Genomic DNA, 14,548 nt, shown 5'->3' on the forward strand with positions numbered 1-14,548 from the left:
TATGTGTGTGTCTCATTCACCTGAACAACATAACCTGTTTTACTTACTGTACATATAGATATTGCTGTATAAAACCATATTTACAGATTAAAATAAGTTAAACTATAAATGCAAGATGAGATTATGACAGCGATGTGGGTAAATGTAAAACAAATATGGTTCTTACCAGTGTTTCATTACTGCCACGGGTCATTCCTGACGTGCACTTTCTATGACAGACAACTTTGCAATATAACACAAACAAAACTAACATGTAAATCAATTATTCATCTTTATCTTCCAAAAATTGTGGCACAAATTGCATAACAAATGTTAATCTTGCTCAATGTTTAAAGCATGAAGTCTGTGTGTGCTATTCATGCTGGTCAGAACACAAAATAAAGTCTGTAAAATTGAAACAAAAACTCAAAGTTTATGATATACAGATAATTTTTCAAGTCTTGGAACAGTGTTATATACAGTTGTATGTAATATTATTGTGTTAACTTTGTAAATATAAAAAGGACAGATTTTTTACTGTATGTTTTCAGATATATGCCATTTATACTTAATCATGAGTATGAGCAAGATTAAATATTTATAATGATTAAATTCCTATTTTTCCAACAGATTAATAAATAAAATTGATAAACATATTTCCATGTTTAAAAAGCTTCCAATGTGTTGACGTGAATCACACTGTGATGTATCAACATAAATAATAAAAAGGCTAAACTTTATCAGTAATGAATTGTTTTGGTATTAATACACGATCAGATCCTGCAATGAATATTAAAGAAATATTGTAAACAGACATTTGTGTCAAATATTATTTTAAAATATTTATTAATGATTTTATTCATAAATGGCCCATTATACAAGTCTTTTCTCCAGTGTACAATATAACCACAGCTGAAAAAAAATGCAATTTGCATGAACCTGTGCTAAAACGTATGCACGTATATGATAAACACAAGTCACGTCACCTGAATGAATTTGGCTCACGGCACAACCGGGACTCGTGGTTTTGGCTCGTTGTGGCTTTGTTGAATTACACATTTATACCGGGCCACACAACTGGCCTTTCTCTTTCAGATATTAAATCTGAAGAAACCTCTGAAGGTGTGTTTGTCAAACATAACAAATATACAGTGAAAATTTGATCTATTCAGTTAAGAAATCGAAATTTTATGGATGAGTTCGGCTTGAACACTTTAACATAATACCTCCCTTACATATTTAAAAACATTTTATATGTGATATTAACAATTTCATCCATTCCAAATGTGTACAAGTATAATGGTTATTTTTAAGCTTTGATTTTTGAAACATCAAATCGCATGATAAAATAATGCTCTTAAAATCTGTGTCCATCAGAAACCCACAGTGATACTGAAGCTCATGGCGAGAAAACCTTCACTTCAATTTCATCTTTACAAAAAGCCTGAAACATTTGTGAATGTCACAGGAGCACTGCTGTCCTGAAGTCGTTCATCCAGACCAATCGAACTTAAACCAGCTCAGATTTCACCCCGAAAGCAAAAGAAAAATGATGATATTTTGCATAAAAAAACAAAACAAGGCCAGGACTTATTTCTTTTGATTTTGGGGTGAAATGTAACCCAGACATGTTGACAGGTTTTATGATATCAATCCAATGAAAAGAAAGAACAGGCTTAATACTAAACCGATCCAAACACAAATGTTGACTCGTGCCTGATAGATTCAGACGGATTCGGTCTGAAAATACACTGAAGGATGAGAAATCGTACAGTCGTTGGCGTGCGTTTCACTCGAGAGTCCTGTGTGAGTGAAAAAATGACGATAAAAATCTACACCGACATTCCACGGAAAAGCAAAAATGAGAAAAATTCACTCCTGAGATGGTGCGTAAAGAGATGAAATATACCGCAGTAAAATGACTGTGAAAGCACAGACCTGCACGGTTTGGCGATGTCAGCTCGTTTGTCCTTCAGGAAAGAAGGAGGATCTTTTATTAAATATCACATAAAACTCCTTTAATCTAATAAAATCTGTACATTTTCTGTTTAAAAAGTCTCCGTGGTTTGTATGGGTCCCGACAGGACTGCTTCTCCGCACTGTCCACGCCGTGGTCTTATTTGAGACGATCACAGTACGTTTGCATGTGAATGACCTGATGGAGATCCACTAGCAGCATTTCTTCTTTCGTTTGCTGTTCTTGTTGAGTTTAATCACATCGTTTTGCTGCTGTTGTTGCTGTTTGGCCACAGATTCTTTCTTTGCCCGAAGCACAAGTTCTGTGATGCAGTTGAACATCTACGTAAAAAACACACAAAGCTGTTAGCACGCCATCAATGGCACAGTAGGTACGTTAACGTGCAACCAAATAATCCGTTTGTAATCGTATTGGGGGCTCAATCGGATTGAAAAGCCTTTATGGAAACACCTTAATCAATACAATACAATACGGATGCAAATTCCGATCGTATTGAAAGGGATGGTGTACAGGCATCTGTGGTTTGATCATCAGGAGAAAAATTCATTCAGATTGCAATCTAAATCGGATTAAATTACCGTATTTTCCGGACTATAAGTCGCACTCTTTTTCATAGTTTGGCTGGTCCTGCGACTTATAGTCAGGTGCGACTTATATGTCAAAATTAACATGAACCAATCTAATACAGCCACCAGAGGGCGTTATATGCTGCTTCTGTAGCCTACCCCCTGAAAAAATTAACAGAAACCACTGAAACTGTAAACTTAAAGACAACTGAGAAAGACTTAACAAAATGCCCCCAAAAAGAAAATCCTATTCTGCAGATTACAAACTGCAATTAGTAAAATATGCAGCCGAAAAAATTTATTTTCTAAATAAATGCGACTTATAGTCCAGTGCGACTTATATATGTTTTTTTGCTCTTCATGATGCATTTTTTGACTGATGCGACTTATACTCCGGAGCGACTTATAGTCTGAAAAATACGGTAAGTCGGATTGACCAACTTGTGCATGTAAACATAGCCACTCTTTGAATTATAGAGATTTTAAATTTCTAATATTTCACCTCTTCCACATTGATGTTTTCTTTTGCGCTCGTCTCGAACAAGCTGATGCCCATCTGCTCGGCGAACTTCTGCGCGTCATTCGTCTCCACGACTTTAGAGTTGGGGTCATCGTTTTTATTGCCCACTAAAAAGAACAAAATTTAAACAAAAAGATTGCCTCACTAAACTTTGACCACATGTAAGATAGTAAATTAATAAAGGTACAGTAATTTACATAAAAAAAGTGTTCAAAAAAAGACTGGAAACGTTTATATTTGACCCAAATACCAAGCAATTTTTTATTACAACAACTGTATCTAATACATTGAAACATGTTTTAACTCACCTAATATTCGACACACATCATCGCAGTTCTGGTTGATTTCATGCAGCCATCGTTTGACGTTGACGAAAGATTCGGCGCTTGTGACATCATACACCACTATCACCCCGTGAGTCCCTCTGTAATACCTGACGATGAAAATCAAGTGTGTTAATGAATGAGGTTTTTCTCTGATGCTCCACCAGATGGAGCACAAACAATACAACGCTTTCGAACGTCTCGTTTAAAGCGGACCGAGCAACAGTCCTCTGATTTATAACCACAGGCCGTCTTCACATAAACACCCGTACACAAAGAGCTCTTTTGAAAGGCTTATGGAGACCAAACTCCTCTGTCATTGGTCGAGCCTGTCACCATTCTGCCTCAAATCACATAAACATGCACATACGCACACTAACTAATGAAGCAATGCTTCACAGACATATAACTGCGTTCACAGCCAAATCCCTAAACTACAGGAATCACATGTGTAGCGACTTACATGTGTTTCTGCATTTCAGTATGTAACTGTGTGTGTGTGCGCGTGTTGTGCCGTGGCAGACACATCACAGACTCCCTGTGGTACTAAAAAAGGAAGCGGACACTCTTCCATGAAAGATTCTTGACTGAAACAGCAAAAAACTTATGAGAACTTCAAACAGGTTCCCTCAGGCCGAAGATGTGTTAGCAGACCCGACCGCACGAGCAAACAACACACTTACTGTTCAGACTATTTCAAGCATTTTTACACAAAGGATTCAGAGTCATAAAGGAATGAGGGTTTGTTAGATGACCAGAAACAATAAAATCATGAACTATAATGTTCAACATAGGGATCGACCGATATGGATTTTTTTGTGTGCCAATACCGATTTTTGTTTTATCAGCCTTAGCCGATGACCGATACAGGCTGACGATTTTCTTGAGCCGATATTTGGAGCCGATACTGCTTTTGCTCACTCAATTTACATTATAAAAATTACACGATGATGCCAAATGTTCCAAGTCTTAATTTAAATAATGCCGAAAAAAATCGGCGAACACAACAGCCACGTATCGGCCAATGCTGATACACATAAAACTTGGAAAAAAATCGGCCCGATAGTTCAACGTCTAAGTAAAATACATTTTACTACTGCAGCACAGAGTAATACAGCCATGTCAGTGTGTCCAACACATATCTGGCAACCTATTTGTGCATTTCTTATTTTCATTTATATGTGACCACAAAGGCAGTCATAAGTCGCACATGTATATTTGTAGCAATGGCCAACAATACATTGAATGGGTCAAAATTATTGATTTTTTTTAGGATTTTAAGTAAAGATCATGTTCCATGAAAATGTTTAGTACATTTCCTACCGTAAATATATCAAAAATATTTATCATTATATATGTTGCTAAGGTCTTCATTTGGACAACTTTCAAAATGTTTAAATCGCCTTTAAAGTTGTCCAAATACTGGGTCTCATTCAATAAGCATGCGTACGCACAAATTTGTTTGTAAAATGTGTGTACGGATGTTTTAACCAACAAATTATGATTTAGCAAAAACGAACACACTAAAATTAAGTATTTTAAATGTATGCAAAAATGTAAGAACAACTTGTTCATGATTATTGCGTACGTGTGGTTTAAGTTGTTCTTAAGTTTTAATACATTTAGAAGAAATTTTATTATGAAAGTTTTTGTTGTTTGATGGTTTGTTAGTTAAAAATGTCCAAACGCATATTTCATGAACAAATTCATGCATACACATGCTTAGTGAATGAGACCCAATGTCCTATCCTAACAAACCATGCATCAATGGAAAGCCTATTTCTTCAGTTTTAAGATGCATAAATCTCAATTCCAGAATCGGTTGACCATCTAAACAGATCTTATTAAGACAACTTCTTATTCTTCGAATATAAAATAGAAAAATAAGACTTCTGCTCTGTTCAATAAGCAGATGTTTTACTCACGTAGATGTAATGGTCCTGAATCGCTCCTGTCCTGCCGTGTCCCATATCTGCAGCTTCACCTTTTCTCCACTAATCTCCACCGTTCGGATCTTAAAGTCCACTCCTATAGTGGTGATGTAACTACCTGCAAAACACACAACCCCAAGTAAAACAACCTTTAATACATACACAACTTTACAAGAACTCTATTTTTATTATATTTACATAAATGATAAACTATACTATCAGGCATTTTCTATTAGAACATAGTAAAATAAAATCAATATTTGTCTTTAGGACCATCACACTCCATGGCCTACTTCTGCTTTCACTTATCTTCTGCTTATTTAAACCCCATTCACACAGACCTTTGGTCCCAGAAAATACCCGTAAAATTGCCAGACAAGCTTCTGTGTGAACGCAAACACGTCCCATAAATCTTCTGGGATCGTTGACGGAAAGAGGACCTAAGTAAGATACACGGAAAACCTCTGTGTGAACAAGAAGCTGAAAAAACGCCGTAATATGCGTGTCGTACAACAAAAGTTATGGTTGAGCTCTTTAACTCTTTCCCCGCCATTGACGAGATATCTCGTCAATTAAGAGAAAACGCTTCCCCGCCAATGAGATTTTCCGTCTTTCCGCAATACTGCTATTATCCACCAGGTGGCCCTTCCGCAACTTTTTAAAACCGGAAGTATTGCCCTATGGCAAGCTGCTGCATGTCCATGTCTGTTTTAAAGATCGCTCTGAATGGGATCTCTATGAAAAGTCCGTCACAAAAATGGAATTATCTCTGCTTTTTGCTCAAAATATGGTGTTTTTGCAAAAACCTACCCATATTCAAAAGCTGATTGCAAAAGAACCACTAAAGGTAGGACGAAACGTTTTTTTTTGTTTGAAAGCAGAGGGTCTGTTCTTTCATTTGGTATATTGTATGTTTATATATTTAAAGAAGAACATTTTCTGGAAGGCATTAAACTTTGGTGAAAATCATGAAAAACGCTGGCGCTGGCTGGCAACTTTTTTTTAAAACGCTGGCGGTGAAAGAGTTAAAACTAGAGATTTACATGCATATCAACATTCACCACGAGAAATGTCACAAACAAGATTGAAGCAGTTATCAGGAAATGACAAATGAAACGCATAAACAATGACGCGCGTGCCGTAGTGAGGACGCGCATGTCATGGCAACATGAAGTTGGTTCAACTCTTTAAAATGTGGGATTTACATGCAATCCAACATTCATGACGAGAAATGTCAGCAAACTGGACTGACGTAGATATCAGGTAAGTTAGCTCGTCACTACCGCGCTGAAGCTGAGAACATTCAGCAGCATTAAAGAATATCGCGTCAGGTGCTCATTTCAGCTTATAATAAACAAAAATGCCCGCGCGTCATCCCAAACAAGATATATCGTTCAGCTCCTCAAAATGTGGGTTTTAAATGCATATTAACAATCACAATGAGAAATGTCTGAAAATTGAGCAGAGATCAGGGAGCTCGTCAAATATCCACTCTGAAGCTGAGATCATTCACCAGCATAGAACGCAGGGCTCTAGACTAACTTTTTGCACTGGTGCGCCTAACATTTTTTCTTAGGTGCACCAGCAGCACCAAAGTTAGGTGCACCCTAATTTTTGACCGCATCGGATTTATAGTTCACCCAAAAATGAAAATTCTGTCATAATTTACTCACTCTCATGTTGTTACAAACCTGTTTAAATGTCTTTGTTCTGGTGAACATGAATGAAAATATTTTGAGGAATGTTTGTAACCAAACCATTCATGAGCCCCATTCACTTCCATAGTATTATTTTTTCCTAGAAGTGAATGGGGCTCATGCTTGGTTTGGTTAATTTGGTTAAGAAACTTATACAGGTTTGTAACAAAATGAGGGAGAGTTAATGATGACAGAATTTTCATTTTTGGGTGAACTATAAATCTGATGCGGTCAAAAATTAGGGTGCACCTAACTTTTGTGCTGGTGCACCTAAGAATTCTTTTTAGAAAAAAAAAATCAAACAATCCCGGAAAAATCCAGGATGCATTTTCTGTGTATTTTCTGGAATGTCTGTGTGAAAAGGGCTTTAGAGACAATTTTACCTAAACAACATCAGTTTAATAAGTCTCAGAAGACATCATGTCACAACAGCGTCACACAGTGAGTGACACATCATCACATCTTACCTGAAAAAGTGTTGTCTGCGAATCGCAGAAGGAGACTGCTCTTCCCAACACCTGCAACAACATGCATGAAAAGAATGAGGAAATATTGAGCAGATATGATGCAGATGATTTTACCTGATAATAGCAACACACTCCAGGTCAATGTCACAGATGCATTTAACAGATATATTACCATGAAGTACAATCATTTTTACACAATTAATGTCTTATTTAAAGTCATTTCTAATTTTGTCTATATTATGATTGTATTGTATTCTATTATTATTGTGTGTTGTGTTATTAATTTAAAAAGGTGGCAAATTAATGGAGCTTAATAAAGCTTTCTAACCTACCAGATGAAATCATGACCGCATAACCGATGAACAGAAGCACTTCAACTAAGTGTTAAAGAAGCTGTCAATGTTTTTTCCATCACAAACCTAATTCTTAAATCATCACTATTCTGGATGTTTGCACCCTTTTGTGGCTGTGAAGCATCAATTCTGACAGAGGACACAACAGAAACCAGATTAATACTGAGAATGAAGCTAAATTTGCAGATGTGCTCAAGAAGCATCTCAAACAAAACTAGCTGGTACAAAAAAACTCCTTTTCTGTTGAATATGGCCGTACGGGTTGACATATTGAACTCGGCAAATGAAGATTGTTAGCTCTCAGACAGGAAGGCCGAGCAAAGCAAACATCCTTCTGACAACAGAAACCGCCAGCACGCAGGACAATATAATTCATATCATAGCGTTCAAACACACATTAACACACAATGTGGGAGGGTAAAACCTGTGTACCATTAACTAAAAGAGCAAAGACCACACATCAATAACATGTGACTGCAGGCCTGTGCAAACTTGTCTGCGTTTTAATTCTGCAGACAGACAATATCAAGCTTCATGTGCATCAAAAGAATTATGAAAAATTCAACAATTGTTCTCGGATATCTACGTATAAGGTGTGTGTGGCTTTATTAAGTGCAAAACTTATTCAGAGATGCTTAACATGTCAATTTACAACCCTAGGATTTGCCTTTAGAATGAAATGGTCTATTATTACCTTATTTGGAAGGGTCATGAATAATAATGTTGAGCTCTGCTCTGATTGGTATAAGTAGCTCTGTGTGTGCAAACAGACCTTATGTTTAAGTCTGTATCAGATGTAGATACAGAATTTGATGAATAATCAATTGTTTGGAGATTGTTAATGGATGTTTCTGAGTGGTAAGTTTGTGTTTTTTGCAGTACGTACTTGCAAAGCGTAACTGTTACGTCATTAGTAGAACTACAGCCTAAACGCTAGCATATAGCATTAACTTATTCGCCACCACTGACGAGTTTAAATTAGTTTTTAATCATCAATCCCCAATAACGCTTCCCTGAAGAGTCTTTACGATAATCTATATTTTCGCTATTATCCACCAGGTGGCGCTTTTACCCAACCTAAAAACTGAAGCGTCAAAACTTTGTATGTTTTGATCACCGTTAACCCTAACCCTGATCTCTAACAAAAGTTATTTACAAAATGCTTTTATTTCAACTTTTGGCTCAAATTTTGGTATTTTTCAAGAAGACCTTCCCATATTTGAGAGCTGATAAAATAGAACTAAGGAAGATAGGATTTTTCCCGTTTGCTTTGTTTATTAGTTTGAAAGCAGAGTTTCTGGTCTGTTGTTCTTTCATTTGATATAAAACTTTCTGGAAGGCATTTGTCAAACTTTTGTGAAAATCACAAAAAAATGGTGGAAGGCAGGATCCGAAATTAACACCCGCCAAGCGCCAAATGCGGGTAGATTTTCTGTTTGGCGACTAAATTCAAAAGGCTATCCGCCAAACTGGCGGGTGATTTTCATACCAAAAAAGTAATGCAATATAATGTGTATAAAGTCTCAGAAACAACTCATTTGTCAAACAGAAAATGAAATGAATGTATATGGTGACAAAAAAAGGCGTTTTATTATTCTGGCCGGTAAAAATATGCTTGGCTGGTGGATTTTTTCCCTCTACCAGTCCCCATGGCAGGTGAGCCAAAAAGTTAATTTCGGACCCTGGTGGCAGGCAACATTAAAAAACAAACGCTGGCGTAGAAAGGTTTATATTAGCATAGTGCTAACTCAGTAGCTAACTCACAACTTTGTTTTTATTATTGTAATAACATTGTACTTAATTTTATGTGTGATTTAATGTTGGGGAGTAAATCGCGACTGTAACGTCTGTTGAGATTGGTCTGTTTTCCAGCTGTCTTTTGCATGCACAAGGTTTACACATAAGAAGGAAACAATCATGTTTGAGGTTCACAATATGTCATTACTAGGGGTGTAACGGTACGCAAAAAAAAATTCACTGTTCGGTGTGTGCCACGGTTCGGTTCATTTTCAGTGCAGTATAGAGAAAATGTAAACATTAAACTGCAGGTTGTTTATTACTATAAACTTTTTTTAATAATTTGTTTACAATTTTTTTATTAAAAAATTCTTAAAATATAATAAATAAAATATATATAAAATAAAAAAGAATAATAAATAAAATACTGCCGCAAAGTTTTCCACCAAATAACATACTTTTTACATTATTTTATAACAGTAGGTAAATCTTTTCTTAACCTTCTCTTAAACTTTTTCAACTAAAACCTTGCACTAAACTAACAAATTCAATTCCTGAATACATTTATGAACTATGAGCCTACATTTTTGCCACCAAAATTTTTTTCTGTTTTGATTTAATTTGGATTTTTTTAAGTAGTCATGTACCATCTCTGTACAAAAGTAATTGTACTGATCTATGTGTAACTGGATAGCAAGCAACATGACTTATTATACACTCATATATTGAGATGAGTGAGTTGCATGCATAGCCATCTTTTATCTTTTGCATGTCTCTCCTAATTTTTGCTTGTGTTGCCAATGTAAGCTGTGACTTAAACTAACGAACCCCTCCGCAGCTGAGCAAGCCCGGGTTACAGCTCTTCTCTGTCCCGACTAACTGATCGCATTGTGACAATGATATGATTGACGTGAGGTGAAGATGAAAAATCTGATCATGCATTCCTTATTCTTCTCGTCACAGAAAGCGCGCCTCATGATTGCGTAGCAACGAAAGACGCGCAACCTCTCACGCACTTTTGAAAGAAAAAAAACAGCGCATTGATACGTTTAACATGCGCTTTTAGACGTGACACATAAGCGGCCCCGTAAACGTTTACATTAATAATCAAACGAATATACAACTAAGTAAATAAAAAATCTTTCTGCGGGCCGAATTATGTTATGTGTTTGACAGAAGACTTGCGCTGAACGTGGAGACTTCCGCCACTTAATACAATCGTGTGGAAACAAGAAAATTGACCTATGTCAATGACCCATGTGCACTGTGCCGAAAGCCCTGTACCTAAATGGTCCGGTACGAATACACGTACCGTTACACCCAGTCATTACCATGTACAAAACTGTTGTTATTCATCTATGCCGAGGTAAATACATTTTTACATTCTACGGTGCCTTTAATGTGCGTCACATTCTGAAAAACAGATTATTGTTTTTTTAATTTGGAAATGAATGTGCTCCTGTATAGCTCAGTGGTAAAGCATGGTGTAAGCAGCAGAAAGGGTCATAGGTTTGAATCCAACAAACACACACAGTGATAAAAAAATTTACACTAGTTTTGTAATGAACTGTAAGTCGCTTTGGACGCAAGCATCTGCCGAATGCATAAATGTAAATAAAAGACCATACAGTACAGAGCTCAATAAAACACTAGTCTACTGTAAGCATCAGTCACTGGTGTAGTGCTGTACTATAGTCATCACCACAGAGCTCACATTAAACATTAAAAAGCATACAAGCAGTCATTATTAATACTGCAATGTACAATATAAAGACAAATCTCAGTGAACTAGATAAGCAAATAAAATTAATAAGAAATTATTTATTCAGGTTCTCAGATTATAATCAGGTCATGACTTAAGTTTAATTTGATTACACCACAGTCCTGTTGAATGCTTTATTCTGATTGGTTGAGAAATGTTCCATTGGGTGTTGATTATTTTTTGTAAAATGCACAACTAACCCTATCAATATCTTAAAAAGAAACCCCAGAGCAATGTTTGAGGTAACTGTGGTATAAGTGGAATAATTGACTGTGTATAAGGAATAATTGATGACAGGCCTTTGAATTATAAGAAAATAATGCACAACCAAGGTGGTAATGCGGCACAACGCGAAGTGGGTGTGCATTATTTTCAAATAATTTAAAGGACTGGTCGGAGTCAATTATTCCACTTATACCACGGTTACCAGAAACATTGCTCTAGGGGATATTTTAAGACATTGATAGGTCAGGTCTGCGTTTTACAGAAAAACAACACCCGTGGAACATGTCTCTACTAATCAGAATAAAGCATTCAACAGCCGTGGTATAATTGAAAATAATGCAAACCCGTGGTATAATGACATTGCCACCTTGAGTGTGCATTATTTTGAAATAACTCAATGGCCCATCGTCAATTTTTCCTTAAATATATACACCATCAGCAGAATTCTGCTTTAATTATAAGATACAGAATTATTTTGACTTCTTAACACCATATGGAATCTAACAAAACCGCAAACGATTGTCATCTAAACATGGTAATGGTGTTGTTCAGACTTTTCTGCTTCACATAAAGGTGAAGAACTTAAACCACAAGAGCCACAAGCACCTACAGACAATAAAGAAAACTACTTCACAGACACAGAGCTGATAAAAAGACTATCAACAATTAAATTAGTTCTCCAAATGACTGTAAAAATACAAGAATAAAAGATTATAAACTGAAAACTTTTTTGTTATAGTATTAATTAAATTCAGCCACACATACCTATTAATAATTCACTCATTTTCTCGCCAGCTACAAATATTTAAATAGTATTTAATTAAATTATTAATAATGTTTATCATTTATACATAGAAACGAACTATAATCTTTCAGATAAACATCTGAAACTACAGTCTAGATAGATTTTAACATTATATCTCTGATCAAGCAATAAATAAAAATAAAATCTGAGCAATTTTCTTAAAGTAACTTGTAACAGGGTGACATTTGGTGGATGAATAAAATGCTTAAACGGTATGTTAAAGCAACACAATTTAGACTTGAAAAAGACTTTTATTTGAGTATTTAAATACTTTTTAAGGCCACTGTATGCATCTTTCTGCTTAAATTAATGTATTTACATACAATTTTTTTCTTTTAATATTAAACAAATCAATATTTGTACTGTAAGGCAAGACTAATGTAGGCTACAGCTGATCAGACGCTAGATCCGAGTAGCCCAGCCCAGCCCAACAAGCAGCCTAATGGCGGAAACAGCGACCGCCTTTCCGTTAAATAAAACCCGCGATCATTTTAATGCATTTAACTTTAATATCACACACGCGAACCGTCCAACCCCAGATCGCGAGGCCTCACCAGGGCCCGCTTCCCGTCTCGCGTCCGCGGCATTGCTTACCGCTGTCACCGATGATCAGCAGTTTGAAGAGGTGATCGTAGTCCCGGGCCATGCCGGTTGTCGGTGCCTCAAACCCCCGAGCCTTCGCTGCAATCTCACGGCGAATGCTTGGACAGGAACCCGTATGACGTCCCCGCCTGACAACAGCGGAGAAGATCACCCGGTATATCCCAAAAGCAGCGGATTTCTCGTCGGGGTTCGGTTGTGTCAGCGGTCGTCAGTCAGTCACTCGCTTGCAGCCGGAAACGGCGCTTCCTCCTGTGCTGCGCCCAGCGTTGCCGCTGACCAATCAGAGCGCGTCCGGTGCTGCCGCTGAACAATCAGAGCGCATTCTTCGCTGCTGTTGACCAATCAGAGCGCATCCAGAGAAGCAGCCGACCAATCAGAGCATTCAGAGAGCAGTACAATGTAACAGCGTCAACTAGCCCGCGATACAAATAGATGAAAGGATACAGTGGTGTGTCTAAATGGGTCAATGTTTTTGTGATGATTTATGCTCAAATATATATTACGAAACAATTTAAACATAAAATTAATGTTTTGTAGGCTACACTTTCTATGACAAATGTGTCTTAAAGTTCTTTAAAAAAATATATTTCATGGTTTTGTTGAAAGGCTTAAAATCACATTTTTTATTAATGGGGTAGCTGTCCAGATCGCAGTTAAGAAAAAAAAAACTAATTTTCAGGGGAACATCTTATAAGAAAAAGATTGGACAAAAATCTTTTTTAAATAGTTAAAAGTAGTAAAGCAGTTTCAGTTTTGTTTTCGATTAATAAAACATTTTAAAAATCGTGTCTGTGCCGTTTTGTGTTTATATGGCGCAAAGAAAATGACATCACAATAGTCTAGTCTGTTAAAACGATCAGATAATTTAATAAGGTTATTAATAGTTAATTAATAATGTCAAAGATAAAATCCCAAGAAAACGCTTTATGATTCAAAAATACCTATAGTCATTTTACGAACAACACACATCTTATGTTACTTTAAACACAACTTGTGTTTTCACTTTTATTTATTTTAGCACAAAATGACACATAATTTCCATAATATCCTTTTTTAGAGTGCTTTTTTGTACATTTTAGACACCTTAACACCCACATCAATCACCTAATAAAATAACACCTAAAACTTGCAAATGCATGTAAACAAACTTAAAGCTGTTTTTTATAGATTTATATATAACAATCTTGTGTATATAAATGAGGATTTTTTTTAGTGCATTATCAGTTTTCATTTATTGTTGCCATACTTCTTAGATTTTTAAAGGGGGACATTTCACAAGACTTTTTAACATTGTCAAATAAATAATAATAACAAATAATAACATATGTGAAGTTTTAGCTTAAAATACCATGTAGATAATTTATTAGAACATGTTAAAATTGCCACTTTTTAGGTGTGAGCAAAAATGTGACGTTATGGGTGTGTCCTTAACATGCAAACGAGCCAATATCTGCACTAAATGATAGTGTTGTGGTTGGATAGTGCAGATTATGAGGTGGCATTATCCCCTTCTGACATCACAGAGGGAGCCAAATTTCAATTAACTATTTTTTAACATGTTTGCAGAGAATGGTTTACCAAAACTAAGTTACTGGGTTGATC

General features: G+C 36.1%; 1 protein-coding gene across 1 annotated transcript; it reads right to left on the reverse strand.

Moving 5' to 3' along the window:
• Positions 1-392: 392 nt before the first annotated feature.
• rab35b (RAB35, member RAS oncogene family b) lies at positions 393-13,205 on the reverse strand. The gene is made up of 6 exons (XM_065248278.2): positions 12,938-13,205; positions 7,462-7,512; positions 5,292-5,415; positions 3,352-3,476; positions 3,026-3,150; positions 393-2,277 (listed from the first exon to the last, which is right to left on the reverse strand). The coding sequence occupies exons 1-6, from the start codon at positions 12,987-12,989 to the stop codon at positions 2,149-2,151; spliced, it is 606 nt and encodes a 201-aa protein (XP_065104350.1). The 5' UTR covers positions 12,990-13,205; the 3' UTR covers positions 393-2,148.
• Positions 13,206-14,548: the final 1,343 nt, after the last annotated feature.

The sequence above is a fragment of the Paramisgurnus dabryanus genome, chromosome 11 (genome assembly GCF_030506205.2).
Source record: "Paramisgurnus dabryanus chromosome 11, PD_genome_1.1, whole genome shotgun sequence".
NCBI classification, from domain to species: Eukaryota; Metazoa; Chordata; class Actinopteri; order Cypriniformes; family Cobitidae; genus Paramisgurnus; species Paramisgurnus dabryanus.